Source organism: Artemia sp. Qi Xiang Cuo, chromosome 14, assembly GCF_049724085.1.
Source record: "Artemia sp. Qi Xiang Cuo chromosome 14, ASM4972408v1, whole genome shotgun sequence".
Taxonomy (NCBI): Eukaryota; Metazoa; Arthropoda; class Branchiopoda; order Anostraca; family Artemiidae; genus Artemia; species Artemia sp. Qi Xiang Cuo.
Window position 1 is genome coordinate 46,642,605 of NC_142807.1, and position 21,653 is coordinate 46,664,257.

Below are 21,653 nucleotides of genomic sequence, written 5' to 3' on the forward strand. Positions count from 1 at the left end.
AAATGTAACAAAAACATTAACCCCCAGTGGAGTGAGGGGCTCTTAAAATTTGGTATGCTAATAACACCAAATATATATCTTTTCATCATAATTATTGTAAAAGAAAAGAAGCTGGTTAATTTTCTTTTTTTCATATATAAGTGATTGGCTTCTAATCCAAATTGCTCGAACTACGGGAAAAATGTTCCAATCTTCTAAAAACAGTGTTGCGACATTGTTGATCTTGATCTCACTTGGCAAGCTTCCTCAGGGAATTCGAATTAAGACATGACTCTTCTCTCGCTCTTCTTTCGGCCATATTGTTCGTATTGCTTACCTAATTTTGAGACAAGATTTGAATGGTTGGGACCGAATGTCCTACGGATTGGACATTCAAAACGGAGAGAAGGGGTGAGGAAATTATGCAATAAAAAGTGGCTTGATTTTATAAGTTTATTTTTAAGCCTGCGTGTAAAGTTTCATAGTCACCACAAGCCCGGTTTAGCCTCAGGTCTCAGGAGGTCACATATGTTCCTAATGTTTCTCTTTTTATCTCTTTCACTGTCTGGCTTCACTTTATTTTCTGTCAACTTACAGAACGTAAGCGACTCGCCCAAAATAACAATGTGAATAATAGAGTACTAGTGTCACGAAACGAAAACCAAAGTCAAAATGGTTTTCAAAACGGTAGCAACATTGCTGTTCGCCAAGTTGCCACTGATTATGGAAAACAAGATTCAAAAATGAAGTAAGTGTATTTATTAGCTAATTTTTCTAAAACTTCGTTGGTTGTGACAGTGTGATTTGATTAAATACCCTCTCTTACAGAGAAGACTCGTTATCACCGTTCTGCGGTGAATCGATATTGTATTAGATAAAAAGCTGCTAAAGGCAATAGGTAACTGTAGCAAATCTCCCAAAGAGAATGTGACTCAATGGTAGCCAGAAGTCTCGGTTTGACCTATGATAAGACATAAAGCCTTGATGCTTTTATTTAACTCAAGGTTTAAGAATGTTATATATATATTGCAAAGCTACCAAACTCAAAATTGAGCACAGTGTTGTCTAAGATTTAATAGCCACAATACACATGAAAATGAAAGGGAGGGGTTTTACATTGAGGTTTTTTAAAAGCATTACTTATGTTTGACAATTCAAGTTCAGAATTCAGTCTTTTCGAGATTATGGGCCAGTGTTTCGAGTAGAAAACCCTGCTCTTGTGTTTGGGTGGAAGCCAACTATAAATTGCTCAGTACTAGAACTACAAGTGGGCTAATTATGGTAAGAATATGGACAGCTGAAAAAACAAATTAATAGAATCTGGAAAGTTATTAGCAATGGAAAAATAACAGGAATACTATACACCTCATATATATTAAGATTTTTCCTTGTTTTGCAAGATTGGAAGAATGATGTTACAAGCTAAGTGTTGCAAGCTCTGCTGCAATTGAGATAGCAATGAAAAAAAAACATTCGAGGTCATTTTTATTTCTCTCTTTTAATCCGCTATTCAAAGCGTGGTACACAGTGTCATTAGATGTCTGGCTTAAGATAGCGTAGCTATACAGATGGAAATTCGCCAAAGCGCCATTAACCAAGTGAAAAGGCACTTTGTTATCACCTTTTTTGGAAATTCACAGAATTCACTTTGAAAGTGCGCCAATTTAAAAAACTCAATGTGCAGTGAACTTGAAAAAGCTTTCAAGTAGCGCAAATGCGCCCTATTTGAGATTACTGGTGGTACGGCAGACGTAACAAATTTCACAGGGAGGGAAAAAACAGAAATTTTTTTTTTCTGTTATCAAGAAGCAAATGTCTGTTAAAAAAGACATATTTTCGCTTAGAAAAATGAAAAAATTCTAAACATTGTTAACCAGTCAATAGGACTCGGTTTTCTTAGAGTTTGGGTGTAAATATATGAGAAAATATTTGCTGAAATATGCTAAGTATTTGGAATTTCCACAGCCAAACACACAGAAAAAGGGTCAAGCTATAGAAAATATAGATAGGAAGACCCTTAAGGGTAGCAGTCGACACAAATCAGTATGATCGTCCGAAGTAAGGCTTATTTCTGTGCAGAGACTGATTGAACCAAGTCTGTATAAAACCAATAGAGGAAATTCAAAAACAGCATTGTTGGTTTTAGTTTAACTTAATATTACTCTCAGATTCCAAAGGTACCCTTCAGCTCATTGATAAAATCCATTGGAGTGCCACGGATACAGACCTGAGGACAATATGAGAACAAATCAATAGTCTTCAAAATAACCTTATTGGTTATCGGCCCTTTTACATTGATTTGGATTAGTTTACAGACACTAATCTTAATTACCCTAAAGGAATCAGATACATAATTGAAAAGAGGAATACAGTAAAGAAACGTGTTAAATTCAGAATTAAACCGTTTTTTATTTTTTTTTTAGCTTTGTATGCTAAATGGAAAACGGGCCCAGGATTTCCTCGTCATAGTTTTCGGGCGCTGAATTTTTAAGGTTTATTTTGCTTGAAACACCCAAAATTTGGCCAAATAAACTTCAAAATATTCTTGTGTTATTTTTATGGGTGCTTTAAAAAATAATATTGTTTTATTTACCTATTAGCTACTTGATTTGACTGCAGAGTACTTAGGTAGAGTTTCTAATGTATTTACATAGGTGTTATGCTTCATAGGAGACTGAAAAAAAACCTGAAAAATATGCTGTATTTTTTGCTGTTACTAAGGCTTATGTTCCTGTCAAATATGGAATTTTGCAACAAGCCAAGAACTTGCATCAATACAGCTTAACTTTTATCTCCAGAAGCGAGTAACTTGCATCAAAAGAGTGAGATACTTATATCGTTGGATTCACTAGTTTGCGATATATCTGTTCATCTAGCCATAATTATAGCATTACTTAGTCCTTATCTTATATAATCATTCAAACTTAATTAAAAAATGGAAAGTTTACCTATTTTCACATGTTTCTAAGATCTTTTTAATGTATTTTTCAACCTAAATAAAGGAAAAAAGGAAATAAAAGTAAATTTCAAAAATACAACTTAATAGATGGATATGTTGAACGAATAAAACCTGAGGACTGCAGTAAAGTAAAATATCGAAAACTATAAGACCAGCAATATTTGCAAAGAAGGTTCTCTTCAGCCACCGAAGATATGATATTACAATGTTGATATCAAAAGCTCTTTCTACTTGACTATATCTTTTAAAACAGAAAATTGTAGATGTTAATTTAAAAAAAAAATCAAATTAATATCTGAAACGAGCAAAAATAAATTCATATAATCAGTGAAACTCGAAACGAATAAGATTTATTTAATGACAATTTTTTACCTAAAAGGAAAAAAAATTAAAATGAATTATCTCACCAAGAATAACAACTGCTAAAGAGGAATAGATGAAACCTAGACTAACAGAAATTAACTTTGAATAATCAGACTAAACGAACGGCGAACAGAAATTACCAACATTAAGAATGGGTCTACCACCCACTTTAACTCCCTGAGGGCCAGAGCGTCATTTGTGCCATACTGAAAACAAAATAAATTTTGAACAGTTTCTGTTTTATCATTGTGGTTTTTGACCAAATGAGCCACCTCCACAGTTTCAACGACCACATCATCTATACAATGGTAAAAAAACACAAAAAACATGGGAAGCACATGGCTTTTCACAAAGGCAATGCTGCTTCGTTGCCTTTGATATCGAGGACAAAAATGTCGATAAAAATCGAACTGGTCCAGTTGATAGAACTTGCTTAGTTTGGCGAGGTGAGCTGTAAATCTCAGCTTTGAAAAAATGTCGCCTACCCCCTGTTGAATTGCTGCAATTGACCTTTGTGGGGCCCCATGTTAAGTTCAGTTTACCCTGTGGAACTCCCTCTTGCCCAAACTATTCAAATCAAGATAAACTAGAATTAGAAAAAATGTATCAAATAATACCCTCTGCATTTGATGCTTGTACAAAAAGTATTTATTTCGACCTACGATCAATTGTTCAAGTCGTAGTCCTTTTAGTTTTTTCAATTATTGCTAATAGATTTTCGTCTCTTTGTAAAACAGCACTTAATTTGTAAGTATTATAAATATAATTTGTGTTTCTCTGTTTTTATTTAGAAAAAGTAAACCAAGGAAGCTTAGGAAGGAAGACATTGGAGCTCCGACAAATTTTCAGCATGTTCAACATGTTGGCTGGGACGCAAATCGAGGATTCGCTCTTGAAAATGTTGATGAACAACTTAAGCCATTCTTCAATCTGGTAAGCCCCGGTAGTTTTTCCTTAAGGTATGTATTTCCTCTAAAAGAAACGAATTTGCGAAAGCTGTGAGTTGCACCCAAAAGAAAATTGTAATTTTTTCTAACGAATTTCAACCAATTTACAACTTATTTTTAATCTAAGAAAGCATTTACACCATATTAAAAAAAATATAATTCGATTGGTGGATAGAGCTGAATCTCAGCTATTGAATAATAGCAAAACTATAGTCTTTGGTTGATATATTAGAACGCAGGATAGCAGAAAAATAGTGTAGTTTTATTGTATGTGCAAATAGTATAGTATGCAAAATGTATGTATGCATAAGAATGGTATATTATGTATAAAGTATGTATAGTAAGTAAAAAAAAACTAAGTATAGTATGTATGGTATAATAGGTATAATAAGCATACTAAGAATAGTATAGTATGGATTATTGCATGTGAAAATAGTATGCAAATAGTATAGTCCAGACTTGGACTGGGAACGAAAGCTTAAGAAAATGCATGAAAAGATATAGTGAAAGAGAATTTGGCCGAGAGAGATGTAGATTTTGGAGGATTACTATTAGCCGATTACTTATTTGTTAGGTTAAATGGATATTGCCATATTTTCGAGCTCACATATTTTCGAGCTCACGAGCTCACTCACTTTCGTGGTCTCGCTTTTCGAGCTTACCATGCATTTTCCCATGGCATTTTAGGAGGAATCAGAATTGATTCTTGGTGAGAGGTGGCAATTTTAATCTAGTTAGTCTATGAAAAAGCTAACTACCTCCTAAAACTATCAGATATTCTAAACTGAAATATTATTTTAGTTACCTTTCGGACGTTACACTTTCAGTAGGTTAAGCAACTGTTTACAGTTTTCATTGTTGTATTTAGTGTACTTTCGGGTTTCGCTTTTTTAGTTTTACTTAAAATTTTGTTGTTGCTGGCTTAAGACGGACTGTGAACGGTGTTTTGAAATACCTGCCTTGTTTTGCTAGTATAGGCCTGTTCTTTATATTAAAATATTGCGTTTTTCGCGGATCTCTCTTATTCTCCATTGGCCAATCTGGCCATAAATTTTTTTTAACTACCCCACTGGTTTACCATCTACAATCAAACTTTCAAATGACAACTGTTAGTCTCAAGGTGGTTTAAATCAGAAGAAGTTTTGATGTATTATGCCATCTTTGAGACCACCTATAGGGAAAATATCAAATAAAAAGAGAAAAAAGCTTAAATCCCGTGCGAAAGAAAGATGTAGAACAGATCATAAAATGACGCAACAGTTTTGCAAACTTTGTGGTTTAATTTGGCTAGGTTTACTAAGCTTAGCTAGTTCAATACCCAACAATATCGTTTAACAAATAATCTGTATAATGCTCGGGTTACATTATAACCAAAATTGTGAATGAAATTCAAATTATGACTAAAACAGCGACAATCTTGTATCATAATCGTAGTTTTTCGAGTTGAACGTTGTTCAACTTTCAAAAAAAAATTATGATTGACTGACAAGGGTAAAGATTTAAGTCACATATATAATTTTTTTTTTTAATGGGAAAAGACGGAAGCTTGAAACAGCAATTTTTCAATTGACAAGATGAATATGGTGAAACAAAGACACACCATCAGTAGACAGTAGTTGGGAACAAATTTAGTGTTGATATAGGATTTTCCAATGATTTTCTTGTCACTTGAATTTTTCGCGTCTGTTGAGGGTACCGATTGGGGGGGGGGGAGGCATTCCCTTTCCCCTATATTGAATGTCCGCCTAGGTCACACTTAGCCTCCCCCTGCGTCACAAGAACGAAATCAAAGTGTGTTTCTGTTGCGACTGCATTCAATTAAAACTTGACCTACCTTCTCCCTTAGATTTTGAAAAATACCTTTTTTTTGGTTATTTTCACTGAAAGATGCCTTGAAAAACACTGTATCTGTCAGTTTCTTTACCTTTTATTGTATACTTGGGTTTCTTATTTTTCTAGTAAGAAACATACTATTCTACAAATAAGAATTTCGTTTATTTTCCAAAAATTTTTCAAACTATTTTTCTATCCTCTTTTTTTCAAATAACTCTCTAGTTTTCGGATTTTCAAGACGAAACGCCACCCTTTTCAGAATTTATATTTCCACCCTTATGTGTATTTATTTATTAAACTTATAATCCTTCGATTATCTTTCCAGCTGATTTCACTCTTGGGTATATTTTATATACTAGACATCTAACATGTCAAGTAAAGTTTAATTATGAATAACCTATGCTGTCTTAATTATTGCTATGGAAAGGGTCCGGTTTGAATTCCTCGAGGGATTCATTTTTAGAAAATTGTTTTCCAGGGTTACTCAGGAATTAGGATCTGCAGTAGTCTATTAGGGGCCTAGAAAAAAATGCTATAGGCCCCATCATCTTTAACAGGCTTGTAAATTTGTGTTTGATTTTTATAGGCTGGAATTACGGAAGACCAACTGGCTGACTCTGAAACCAGAAACTTTATTTATGACTTCATTAGTCAACGAGGTGGCGTTGAAGCTGCTATGAGAGAAGTTTCTAAGCCAGCTCCCCCACCGGTGCCAACCCGAGGACCAGCCACGCCGCAAGTCAATAGGAGTGCGCCTCCCCCTCCAGCGCGACAACAAGCCCCTCCTCCTCCTACAAGGGGAATAGTATCTAAGCAAGCTCCTAAACACACGGCTCCAAGTATTCCTTCTTCTTACGCAGGTAATGTGCTATGCCTTGCAAAAGACCATCCTTTTAAAACGTGTATTGAATGTTTTGATAGAAATGCAGGGCAGTAGGATTGAAATGAAGTTGTGGACCGAAGCGCTAGGACCCAATGAGATCTTTGAAGCTTACATTATATAATGATTAATTTATAATGATTATAATGTATTATTATGATTAGGGTCCGACCGATATTATCGAGCCGATATGAGGGCCAGTGTCATTATCGGATATCGGCAAAATATATATATATATATATATATATATATATATATATATATATATATATATATATATATATATATATATATATATATATATATATATATATATATATATATATATATATAATATATATATATATATATATATATATATATATTATGTGCAATTTGTTCAGAAGATGGCACCGGAGTTCTTCAGGTAATTTTGCCTGTTCAGTCATTGGGGGGTGGAGCTACAAGCTAAGTCTGACCATGGTGGAGAGAGCAGTAGCGATGAGTCAAAGTATATTTATTGTCAATACACACCTGGTGCAGCAACGTTCTAAATTTACGGTGACTTCAAGAAGGTACATCTACCAAAACAACTGAAAAGAATACAATGAACCATGCGGTTTATGTTTAACGAATGTTCACTTGCGTGGGTGAAAGATCCGAGATGAAATCGGTCAAAACCATGGTATCCAGTCTGGGGCGCAGCTAAGGGGGAGAGGGGGTGTTGAAATAAGGGGAGGCGGGAGGTTCCAAGGTGTCGCCGCCTCGTGCCAACACCTTGAAAAATTTACCTATATAACTTGGAAATATAGCTCATGGGTCCGCGTTTGTCGGCGTACTGGACTGTTTTGTCGACACATTTTTGAAATCCTTTCTCCAAAATTAAAACTCTAGCTACACCCCTGTGTCCACTGTCCCTACCATGGATTCGTTAGTAAGACGCCATATCATATGAATGTAAATTGAAGTTATCACATTAATATGTGAATGATTAAAGTTCAAAGTCCTGCTATTAAAATTTGGATTTGAATAATCAATTTCAATACATATCTTACACTTCTTTCAGTCAGATTTTCACGTATTTGTGTTAATGTAACTAAACAGACTTCTTTGATTAAATTCTTTCTTGTCACTTCAGCAAATATTCGCCATTTCTTTTGTGTGCTCAGAAGCTGCTAATCAGAATAGGTAAATAAAATTCAGCATTCCTTGTAAATTGTTTACGTTTGGGAATCCAAAGTGAGTATTTGCGGTTGTTCTTTGGCGTATAATAGACCAGGGACAAACATGTGAGTATGAATATGGGCAGAGAATTGGGGGTTTAAACCTGAGGTAAGGTTTTTTTTCGCATATTATATCGGTATCGTATCGGTGCGATGCCGATATATCGGTTTCGGACCCCAAAAATCCAGATTGGTCGGGTCTTAATTATGATTATATATGTATTATAATAATTTATAAACTATTGTAATACATTATAATGTATTATAATGAGTAATTTATAAATATATTCACAATGATTGATTTTAGTCCCTTAAAAAGAATGTACAGCGGACCAAAGCGAATAGGCAACTTGTAGGGATCGAAACTGGTGCTAGTGTCGACAAAAAAATCTCCAACACTATCTAGCGTTTGGTGTTTCTTAGAATTTTGCCAAGATTCGTATATGTGTTTTTCTCAGAAACTTAGTTCAGACACTTATTACTACACAACTTTTGCCAATTACACTAATTTTTCTTTATTATTACACTGAAAAAATGTCAAGAAACACTAAATGCTAAATGGCGTTGTCGAATTTGTTTTGTCAAGATTAGTGTCAGTTTCTCCTTTTATAACTTCGATACTCTTTGCACCGGACAGTAAAAAAAATGTCCACAGAAAGCAATATATATTAGATGCGTTAAGATATGTTGGAGGCGTACGTGTACAGTAAGTATTTTTGGCTTCGCAACTGACTCATTCGACTTTGAAGATATACTGGAAATGTCAAGAAGTAAATTTAGTTGTGATTCTATTCAGAGGTTGTTGATATAGAAGAAGCCTCTCATACTGTCGATGAAAACTAAAGCCGAAGTCGTACCACCACTGACAACATAAATATTTAAGTTTCTAAAGTGGGAGAAAAACTGTAAAATTAAGAACAAAACGGTCAATAAGCATTGGCGATAACTTAGTGAGAGTAGCCCACGATTGGGACAATTCCATTATATTTGTAATTCTTTAGAAATTCTAAGCTTTTAATATTAACACCCTATCAAATAAGAGAACTAAGAAGAGTAATAAAATAATAATAATAGTAAAATAATAATAATAATAAAACAAATAAAGTATATATGATATATATATATATATATATATATATATATATATATATATATATATATATATATATATATATATATATATATATATATATATATATATATATATAAAAAATATATATATATATATATATATATATATATATATATATATATATATATATATATAATATATATATATATATATATATATATATATATATATATATATATATATATATATATATATATATATATATATATATATATATATATATATATATATATATATATATATATATATATATAAAGCCTCAAGTTAAGTATTATCGCATGCTAGCTTTTCGTAATTTTTTTCGTAGATTCTTGCCAGTCCAGAATTTACGGCACCAGTCTTATAAGGGAATAATTAAAACTCTACTTCACGTTGCCATGGTAATGCCATGCTTAGCGAGAGCGCCTTTTTCTCTATTTACCTACCTATAAATGACACAAGAATCTGAGTTGTGTTCTATTAGAGTTGGGAGCAGTTACCTTTATTCCGGAGTGTAAATACAGTATCTCGTATAGACAAAATATCAAATCATCTCAAGTAAAACCAAACCTGTGCTCAACAGAACGGAAAGTATTTTAACTAAATGTGATACATTGCGTCTTTAAAACTTTCTGAAAATTAGTTTTTTTTTCATATACCTTGCACTGTTAAGTGCTGCAGATATACATTTTTTGGCTAATTATACTATGATTAATTTAAAAAAGAAGGTCACTATGTTAAATTTGGGTTTTAGTTCATTTATGACTGGACTCACTTGCGTCTGTCTAACGAGAGCTCGGGTACTATCTGACGTAGCCCCAGTACTTTTATGAGGAGGGGGGGGGGGGAGGATCCACATCCGGAGAAGAGTCAAGGGGCACGGGCTATATAACAATTTTTTCTCCAAAGTATCAGGCGGCAGCCTGAATATACACATGAAACACTGAATAAACATAAGACAAAATGAAGTCAGTGTTTAAAAATAACACATTTAGAATTCTATCACACAGATCTAAACCACCAGATTGCTCTTTTTTTTTTTTTTATTTAGGTTATAACGATTGTATTTGCTAACATATTGTACAGTTGTTCCAAAATGAAGTCTCCAGAAAATCCTAGAAATATTAAGATTTAGTTTTTCTTTCTAAAGACTAAAGCTTTTCTGCAGATCATTACCAGTCGTAATCACCGCATGCCTAATGAAAATTAAGCGTTTTTAAGCAGTGTTTGTGTATTTAGCATTTTATTATATATAACATTTATTTTAATGTATTTTTCAATTTTGACTAAAAAAGGCTTTATTTTATGAGTTTTCTTTGTCTAGTTCCACCTGCTCCGGTTGCAGCTGGGGTTCCTCCGCCACCTCCTCCCCCGCTTCCTTCTGGATCATTGATTACTGCACCAGCTCCACCACCTCTGCCAACGGTTGTACCCAGTCAGCCAAAACTTACTGTACCCCCTGAGGTGCAATCTGACTCAAGAGGCGCTTTAATGGAAGCAATTCGTGGAGGTGCCACGCTTAAGGTACTTTTCACTTTCTTTTTAAGGCTAACGATTTTCGCAATTATGCTAGCCAAACTGGTTAATTAAGACTGATTCATGTGATCAGAAGGTTGAATTAAAATCATGGCTAATTGGAGAAAAAGCCAAGGCAGATTGTCCGAGTGATTGAGGGGGAAATCTGGGATAAGCCCTATTTAGGACTGTATAAAAATGATGTCAATTTCATTTGTTGATAGATAAGTCTATCTATCATCCATCCATAGGTCAGAATCGAGTTATATAATTTGGCAAAAATTTGCCAAGCTTGGACAAACAAATCTACATCGGTAGTGAAAATTTGGCTTTTTTTTTTTTTTTTATTAAAAAGAATCCCCGTTTTAAATGATTCATTGTCGGCAAAAGGCGAGAGAAGCTCATTATTTACAAAATTTAGAACGGTTTTCTTGCAAACAGTATCCAAAACTAAGAACCTTCTTTTTTCTTTCTTTTCAATTTAGTTAAAGTTTTTTTTCTTGATTACCTCAAAATCATATCTACGAAAATTTCGCGATTATATTACTTAAAAGACTAACGGCTTGTTTACGTGCCTTGAATGGCGGGATCCCGGATGTGTCAAAGAAAATATTAAGTTTTATCTACAGGGTGTTTGAGTCTCCCGTGTTTGAAGCAACTTTAATTTATGCTTCATGTCATAGTTAATCCATAAACTGACGAAAACTTCTGCGTAACACGAGCTGTTATATACGCTGATATATTCTAGCGTATCCAAAAAAATGCATGCATTGAAATCTCTGGCTTGAATAACTTAAGTTGTTTCTCAAAATTGTAGGACTTCATGCGACGGTTAGCGTGAATGATTTTCCCTAGTGCGGTTCAGAATTTTCGGTAACACTACTAGGCTCTGATTGATATTAGCCAGGGATGGATATGCTATTATTTTTGGCTGAGCAATCTAATATTTTACTTACCGGTATGTAGGCTACTTGTCAAATTTCTCTATGTATATTGTTGAAATACTTATAAAACGTGGTCTCATTCTGTATCAGTGCATAGCTAATAACTTTTTCGTAATGTATTTGTAAATCACTTTGCATAAAAAATAAAACTAATATGCTAATAGAAGTTATGTTTGCCATTTCTTGACTTGACTTACTTTTGACTGATGTCTCCTACCGGGTGCTGCTTGGCGTAGAGAGTGACGTCCGCCTCCTCCATCCACTTAGGTCCATCGCAAGGGTTTGCACATCACTCAGCCTGATATTTGCCATCGTCAGGAATTCGGAGAGGCTGTCAGACCATCGTTTTTTCGGTCGGCCGCGAGGTCACTCCCAACCAGCTTTGACAGGGTCAAAGTCATGGATTGTTTTCGCAGGTATGTGTGGAGGCATTCGAAGTAGGTGTCCGAACCATCATAGTGTTCGCTCGGCTGCTTGGGTCGAAAACCGAGACTGCTTGGTGAGCTGCAGCAGCTTCTCATTGCTGACAAAGTCGAACCATCGTAGACCTTCGATCCTCCTCAGGCTCTTCGACTGACATACATCAATTGCCTTGAGGGTTGCGGCTAAAGCTTGCCACGTCTCAGCTCCATAGAGCATCACAGAGCCGACGAGGGCGTTGAAAATCCGCAGCTTCGTTGTGCGACTGATGTTCGGTTTTCGCCAGAGGTGACGGTTCAGTCTGCCCATGGCAGACTGCCATTTCGAGCAGTCAAAACTTTTTTTTGTGTGAATATTTGAATTCTGGTATGTAAGTAAGTAAGTAAGTAATTGTTTTGTGCTAAAAGTCCTAGGGTCATGGCAATACAAATCAAAAAAGAAAATTCACTTTTAAGTAATTGACATTACATAACATTTGACATTACATTGACATTTCTTTCCGAAAGCTTGTCGTCGCTGATTGCAAGAAGAAAATTAAGTTAAGTTATTCCAAAATTGTTGCAAATCGAGGTAGATACAATAGAAAGTCTCTTGCTAAATTATATTCGGTTTTTACAGATCATTTGGTTTTGTTTCTGTCTAGAATTTACCCTATTCTTCACCAAAAAGACATCAGATCACTTCATTCATATTATTTCCGGTTTCCCGCTTTCTATTGTATCTGCCTCCATGGTATAGAAATCGGAATCTCATGTCTGTTTACGGTCTTCCGGATATTGGGTCAGGGCTTACGGAACTTGCCGGCAAACTACCCCAGTCTACGTGTAAGTATCTGCCAGTCCACAGTGGCCTTACTCGTTTGCTGTAGTTTTTTTTGTATCTTGAACGTTTTTCTTTTCTTTGGTTACTCTGCTCTTGCGAAGTTTTTAAGTTTTATGTACTCATGTATGTAGTGTATTATCTACTTTTTTCTTTATATTCCACAATTATCATTTTTGTAAATGATGTGGTTAAAAACAAATTATTATTATTATTATAAACATAACATAAACAAAGAAAAACACAAAGCACAAAAATCTACTTCTATGCTTCATTGCCAACCTGAGAAATTGACCTAAATTTTTAATACTTGCAAACCATTCATCCCTCATTACATTCACTAGCCATCTCTCATCAATATACACTTTCTACACGCTTCATATCTCAACTTAATTTATTATTCACCCTCATACATCACATGACCCACACTCTCATCCATCTTTCCACTTATTTTCCTCACTCAATTCACAACCACTCCTAAACACTAAAACTACTTCTTTTTTTTAACCAATATTCAACTCAAGTTTCTTATTTAATAAAAATTCCTGTAATAAATTAAATAACTTATGTAACTTCTGATCTGTATCTGCAACTAAAACTATGTCATCTGCGAAGAGGGGCATGCATAACCTTGACACATCCAATGTCTACATTGGGGCCCCCTTCTCAAGGGGGCCCCAACTCAAGTTTCTTATTTAATAAAAATTCCTGTAATAAATTAAATAACTTATGTAACTTCTGATCTGTATCTGCAACTAAAACTATGTCATCTCGAAGAGGCATATCCTTGACATCAATGTCTCATTGGCCCCTTCTCATCCATAAAGTTTTCCCTGCTATTTATATAAATGCTAAATAACCTAGGCGATAGGGTACATCCCTGCTTTGCTCCTGTCTTGTATTGTACTACCCTAGAAAAATTCCTACCAACCCTAACCTCTAATTTCGTTGTCCTGAAAATTTTTACTAAAATAGTTTCAAAAACAATCAGAAAACCCGCCTCTAATAGACTCCTCATAAGTAGCATTCTATGTGCATCCTGGGGTGGCAATTAGGGGACAGGGGGCCGCCCCCCTTAGACTTTGAAAAATACCTTCTTATTTCTATTTCGTAGCTATTTTCTATTTTATCATGGCTAACTTGTCGTTTTTACCCCTCCCCCCTACTATCCTTGCCCCGCCCCCTACATTTTTGTGAATCGGCACCACCTTTACATCGTCAAATGCACCTTTCAAGCCCAAAAATGCTGCATACAAACGACATTTCTGGCCTTCCTATAATTATTCACTAATAAAAATATGGTCTACAGTCCCATATCCTTCTCTGAAACCTGCTTTAACCTTACTAAGCACCTCTTTCCAACATAACCGTCTTTTCAACATACTATACTACTACCTTACAAAGTCATTTTGGCAAACCAGCACCGAGATGGATCCCTCTGTAATTATCATGGCCACTTGTATCTTCCGTTTTATGTAATAGAACCCTAATCGACAGAGTCCACTTCTGCGGCCAAATCCTCATCACTAAAATAACTGTGAAGAGTAATGACCCGATTTGAAGCAAATAAGCTCTTCCCTGTGTCCACATTGATGTTGGTGTGCCATCGGGACCAGGTACCGATGTTCTTTCATCTTTTTCAATAAAATCCATACTCCATTTTGGATCCACTGGGTCTATCAAGTCATAATCTGCTTCTTGCAATGGAAGCAAATTGGACTCCTAAGTTGGTCTGAATGTTGTTCTAGGTGACTGCTCCCCTCTCCTACTTTTCTAAACACTCAGACCTTGAAGCTACTGGAGGGCTTCTTCTTATCCATGCTCTTAAGGCTTACTTTCCTCACTACTGAACATATATTATCTGTACCTTTATCAATTTCCTCCTTCCGTATTTTTTCGTTACATTTTTCCAACTTCTCTTTTACCCTTTCTTCACTAATAATCTTAATAAATCTTTCTTCGTCTACATCCTTTACTCTTAACCGAGACAAAACCCCAAACCTTTCATCTTCACTTTTTAATGTAATTCCTTTTTTAATAGCCCTAAATTTCCTACATACTATTATTTCTACCGAAGTCTAAATTGGCACATGGTCTGCCCTGCCACTTCCATTACTCTGAAACGCCCTAACGACAGCAAGAGAGACAACTCTAACAAAATATAATCCACCAAACTTGGGGCAATAACCGAAAAATATTTAAACTGGCCTACATTTATTTTTCCCAACACTTCCATTTAAAATCACTAAATCTTCCATCCCACAAAAAAGCAATAACAACAAACCCCATTTATTTGTCTTCTTAGTATGCCCCTTGCTTGGTCTTACCTCCATTCCTTCCTGATTAGCATTAGAATCACATGCTTCATTCCCTCCAAAACCTAGTAGAAGACGATCCCCAGGCAGCAAAAAACCGCAAAACTTCGCCATATTATTGCTAAAATGGGCATTAAAGTCACTTAAAAACACAAATTTATGGTGAACTAACACTCTCTTATAACAATACGTCCCTCAACTTAAATGTCCCCACGTATCTTCACTACTACTATTTTCCGGTGGTATGTAAACTCCACAAATAAAAACAAAACAACTCTTTCTTACTGATGCTTTTATCCAAACGATATTTTCAGATTTCGATTCCGACTGGATATATTTATGAAAAAACCACAATTTATTAGCACTGATACTCGGCCATAAATCTGATAATTTCAACTTCTCTTTCTCCAAACATTATATGACCAATCTCTCACGGTAAAACGGCTCTTCTCTCCAATTTTCAACAAGACACACTAAACCCTATTCCCCTACACTAAATAAATTTTCAAGTTTAAAATTATCATATCCTTGCATATTCCAATGAGCTAACCTTATTTTACATTGCTCATGGCCCTCTTTATCCGACGAACGTCAAATCATTATCTCTAACTGGCGTCTCTTTGTTTAAAAGCCCGTGGCTTCAGACTTTCCCTATTTGGCTTACCACCCCAATTATCTTCACAATATCCGAGAAACCCACGCCTTCGCTTGTTTCCCCCGTATTTGTACGAGCGTAAGATGTCCCAGGTTCATTTAAATCATTATAGGGGTTAGCCATCTCATCACGCGTACGTTTTCCTGACTGAACTTCAGTAACTGCCCCAGGGGCGCGACTGGTCTTGATCTTTCCTTACTGATTAAGCTTGCATTGTCCATCTCTTCATTGCCCTTTTGCATTTTAAGATTTATGTCAAGACTCCGATGACTATGGGTTCTCATTTGCTCTACTGCTTTAATATTTTACTGTTCTCGATCAATTTCTTTCATTTTACTCAATTTTCTACCATATACAAAAATATTAACCCCCACAAAAAGTCCCACGCCCCTCAGCTTTGAGTCTGAATGGTCTTACTTACGCGTGGCTTCGATAACTACTATCAACCTACTAAGCGCTAACTACTCCGATGAGGTGTAATCTGGAGTTACTGATAAATGAAACCTTTTGAAAAGTGCAGCCGAAGTAAATACGGATTTTTTGAAGACACAAATTTAATTACGACTGGTCCGACTTTCAGGTGTGAAGGAAAACGAAAAATATCTTTGATATCTGTCTGCAGAAACTTGACAGCTCTTACTATTTCGTTGAAGTATCTAAGAATATCCTTTTTTAGACTAGAACCCCTTATCCTTAGGTCAAAGTTGTTGAGTATCACATTAGACCTTTGTTTGATCCGCCTTAATTCTATCCATTATCTTTCTATTCTTTGTAATTTTAATTTTCAGCTCACGAACTTCTGCCTCTATATTTCCGATATTTTTCCTACTTTTTTGCACAGGGGATCCAATTTCTTAAGCTCTAGTTGACATCTCACTTAGTTTCCTTAAAATCTGTTGTTGGAGTTTAGATTCCGTCATCTTGATAGTAATTTCTAGATACTTAAAATAGAAACCTGTACCTGTTTGAGAGTCAATTATCCTATCCACGCTGACTCTAAGCGTGCAGTTATCTAAGCCGCCGATAATAATACAATTCACTGCGTCCAATGAAGCGTAGAACTTGTTGCGCAAGTAGTTAATAGTATTTTTTCTATGGCCACGTCCTAAGTATAACCGGATCTGTTCAGAATTTATTGATCCTCAAGAGTGCTTTAGGAAATGGCCTTGGGTACAGTGCTGATCTCTTATCCACAAGGTACTCTGTATTGATATTCATTGTGAGTTTAACGTGAAAACATATGTTTAGAATTGGATATTAAATATAAAACCAGTAAGCTTTTTTCAGTGAGTTTTAATCTCCGAAAAGCGTGTTAGATTTCGCAATATCTGGCAAGGGATTACAGACCTGAATAAATTTATAGCTGAATTATTACTCAGCATTCCAACAAGTTAATCCTGCGGCAATTATTGTCAAATCATTTTGATTGATTGGTTAGTTATTATCGCAAATTGCACTAATAAGTGAGCAGGAGAGGGGAGGTAGTCTGTGGCAAGCGTCGTAGTAACTGCCGGGAGTGTGTCTCCCTTAAACTGCGGGGAATAGATAACAATCGCTTATTTGTGCATTTATTCATCTTGTTATTTTTCCCACCGATACCGACTTGGACTGAAAACGGACATTTCTTTTGGAATACGGTGCGGCAATGAGTGTTGAATTTTTGCATAATGTGCTGCTTAATTACATCACCCGTTCAATGCAGACAGGAATTAAATCGGACTCGTTGATACGATCTTGCGCGCAGTTTTTCGAGAAGGAGGCTATCCTCGAAGCAAAAAAGATTTTATTTGAGTTGGCTTCTTACGAAGAATGTTGCGTAAAGCATGCGAAAGAAGAAGACAATGTGGTAGACATTAGGAAAATGCTGCAAAGATGTGCTAATGACCACAAGGGCGTACCTAAATTCGTAATTTATGATCCTGCGGAAGTTCCAGCTTCGTCAGAGTTAGTTGGTGTTTATGCTATAAGCAAAATTAATGAGATGTGCAAAAAAGTTGAGAAAGCGGTTATACATATGCAGCAGCTACCCATTCCTGTAGACCACAGCTCCGTCGAGAAATCCGGTAAGGCCAACCTTCTTTACTCAGTCGTGGTGAAGAATCCCCTCAAAACCCTCAGTGCGGCTGAGGCTAGAAAGTCTGTTACAGATTCCGCTTGCGGTACGATTTCTGATAAGTCTGCTATTGAGATTCGGAGGGGCAGATCGGATTTCAAAGTTCTCGTGGACAGTAAACCATTAGCAGGTAAAATAGCCAGTTCGTTCAAAGCCAATGATCGAGAGATAGCTGTCAGTGTGTGATCTAAGCAATTCACAGGTATCATCAAGCAAGTTCTCCCAGAATTCGAAAGTTAGCTACATTCAGCCTTTCCCAATTGCACCAAGACTGAAAAATCTGGCGAATCCCGCACATTTAAGCTGTTCTTCTCGTCATAAGCTGATCTAGATGATGCATTATCAAACCCAGTTAAGATCGGGTGTGAGGTGCACCGGGTTGAACTTTTCCATTTCGTTCCTAAAAGATGCTACAATTGCCATCAATCCGATGGACATTTGACGAAAGACTTTAGCAACGCTGAGGTTTGTTCCCATTGTGCTCAAGGAGGTTATAGATCCTCGCGTGAATCGCCATGCCGTAATGAACTTTGTTGCATCTTCTGTAAGTTGAAGAAGCACAATTGCTACTCGTATCGAAGTCCCAAAAATCGTAAACTGATGCTAGAAAAGTCGCGCGGTAATAACATCACTAACCATGGCTAGTTATACCGACTTATCTGTCATATCTTAGAACATTAATGCTGGAGTGAGCCCAAAGCTCCAAATTATTGAGACTCTCGTCCAGAATCACAGACTGGTGTGTCTGTAAAAATACTTCCTTTCGACCAAGCGACTTTCTTTATTAAAAGTTCAGAATATGGTGTCAACTCCAATTTAAATTGCGATCCGATGTAACTCTTGAGGTCGTCCAAGCGGTGGCCTTGCTGTAATTAGTCGGTTTCAGGTTGAAAACATTGAACTAAGTGTTCTTTTTATTGCAGCTGTCATCAGTGATTTAGCAATAATAAACGTATACCTACCGACTAATTATGGTGATCAAGAATCTGACACTCTTTTTCCCTCTGCTTGTCGTAAATTGACCAAGTATGCTAAGAAGATACTTAGGTCATTCCCGAGACGTCAGATCATCATACATTTCAATTTTGATCTGGGAGGTATGAATTGCCTACATAATGATTTAACTAGAGACATGCTACCCTCTTCGTTCTTGATTCTAATGAAATATAAGGAGTTTACGTTTATTTATACTGCTGGTTTGACATCTATACTCGATTACGTGCTATTTTTTGGAAGTTTTTTTTCCACCATATAACTGTGTCTCATGACCATGGTACCTACGCTAACCCTCTTCCTTTACGATTGTCTGTCACACTAACCTGCAAACAGGAAAACCGAGCCAGAACTAAATAGTACTAGCAGAAAATTTAGAAGGAGTTGAAGATGCCGTTGTTTTAAGCTACGCGTGACCATGTCTGAAGCAAGTTTAAGTTTCCATTTCATTTTCTTCAAATTACTACAGGTTGGAGTATTAGTGAGCTATGACTACAAATTAACGCATACTGTGAGGAAATTATTTATGCTCTTAAGTGTGCTGATAAAGCGGCAATCCTCGTGAAAAAAGTTAGAAGCAATACTGAAAAGTCTGGCTGGCCGAATAATACTTCTCTCGTAAATGCGTGCTTAAGTGCTAAGTGTTGATTGTGTCTATGGATTGAATGCGGATGGCCTAGGTTGGGTGTACTCAACTCTGTATGACTATCTACAAAGAAAAGGTGCCATAAGGTCCTTGAACAGCATCTAGCTGCTATTAAAACCGTAAACATTGACAAAGTTTTAAATGACCCACAGTCTCTTTGGAAATTCCGGTTTCATAAAACTGTGCATTCTGGTGATGGTCCCCAATTTATACCAATTTCAAAATGGGTTTCCCATTTTGAGAATCAGTTTAAAAAGCCAAATAATAAAGTTGAAAGTGTTTTTGATGCACAGTTGTCCGAGCTTCTGGTTTCCAAACTGAGACCTAATGGGGTTGGGGTTACACCGTCTGGTATTAAGGCGATAGTGCATAAACTTATGAAAAAAGTTTTCTGCGGGAGCGGACAGTATATGTGCACAGCACCTTACGGCCGGGAGTGATACTTTATATAGTCATTTATCATTACTTTTTCAGATCATTTTTAATATTGGTATTGTTTCTGATTGTATGTGTCTTGTTGTCGTAACACTTATCCTAAATTAGCGAAAACCGCATTCTTTTTGCTCTTCGTATAGGCCCATCACGGTTTCTAGTGTTTTTGCGAAGATTTTTGAGTTTTGATCGTAGATCGGGTAAATGAGCTTGGGTTTCATTTCAGTCTGAGCTTAAGTTGGTTTTATATATTTTCCATGCCTTACAAAGTGTTTGTTCCATTCTTCAACATGCAGAGACGTTAGGGAAGAAGTTCATATTAGGTGCATGGGGTGAGACCAATACTTTCGGGACCCTTCTCCGTTCTCACGCAATGTTTAAATTATATAACCGCGGTGTTAGCCTGGACGTTATAGTACCTCCTTACTACATGTATCACCATCTGAAAGTTCGGTTGAAACTCGATGTCTCGTTCGCTGAAGAAGACCTCCCAGTTTACGTTGGTATAAAACAAGGAGCAATAACATCCCCGACCATTTATAATAATGCCGCTCTCCCTGCCCAGCTTGATGGGACGTTTTAACCAAAGTTGATAAGCAATCTACGCAAATCTTACTCTAAGTTTGCTTTAAGTTTACCTAACCTTCTACAAATCCCTAGATGGTTTAGAAACGGTTATGTGGTTCAACGTTTCGGTGTTACGGAGCCCCTCCTTGTAGGGGACTCTCATTTTGAAGGTTTATCAAACTGGTCGTCTTAACACCCCTGGAAAACGACTCTATTTTGATTTTGTTTTGATGTTTATGTTATGTGTTCATAGTTCGTTCTTTTTCTTTCTTTTATTTTCATAATACTCCATCGCATTTTGTTGTTTAAGTGTATTATGGGAAATAAATATTCATTCATTTGTTCATATATTCAGCTTTTTAGATGTTTACTGACTGAAAACCACTGAGAGATTGAGAGAACTGAATGGGGACCACTGAGAGATCCAAAATTTGGTAGGAAGTTTAGCGTTGAAATGTTTAGCGTTGAAACTACCTTGACAGGTGAAAGATACCTCTTTAAACTATATCATAGGCAGCGCAACAGCGCTGCCCAAGTAAAGAACGATGTTGGCACAAAGTATTATTTTTTTGTTTTTTGTTTTTTTTTAGACCGGAGTACATAGTGTCTAACGAGTTGTCGTAGAAACTTTGAAAAGGGCTCATTCGATTGGAAATTGGAGTGGCTTGTTCCATTTTTAATAGTCGAAAGTGATTGGAAGGCAACTAACACCCCTTCCACGCCCATCATTCCCCCAAACACGTCCAATCAAAATTTTGAGATAGTCATTTTGTTCAGCGTAGTTGATTTCCAGATAGAATTTATGTTTTTGAGGAGGACACTCCTCCACATCCCTCAGGGCAAGGGTTGTAAGTTATGCTCTGGGGGCATATAAGGTTTTTATAGAAAGGGTTGTCGTAGAACTTCAAAAAATGCTCATTGGATTGGAAATTCAATGGACTAGTGCCCTTTTCAATAGTC

General features: G+C 36.1%; 1 protein-coding gene across 1 annotated transcript in view; it reads left to right on the plus strand.

Moving 5' to 3' along the window:
• The window catches only part of LOC148944529 (actin nucleation-promoting factor WASL-like), a 62,334-nt gene that overhangs the window by 22,985 nt on the left and 17,696 nt on the right, over nt 1-21,653 (plus strand). Inside the window, exons 4-7 of the mRNA XM_089099691.1 lie at nt 577-727; nt 4,093-4,234; nt 6,668-6,941; nt 10,599-10,798. Coding sequence (XP_088955817.1) covers nt 577-727; nt 4,093-4,234; nt 6,668-6,941; nt 10,599-10,798 — 767 coding nt within the window. The remainder of the gene's footprint in view (nt 1-576; nt 728-4,092; nt 4,235-6,667; nt 6,942-10,598; nt 10,799-21,653) is intronic.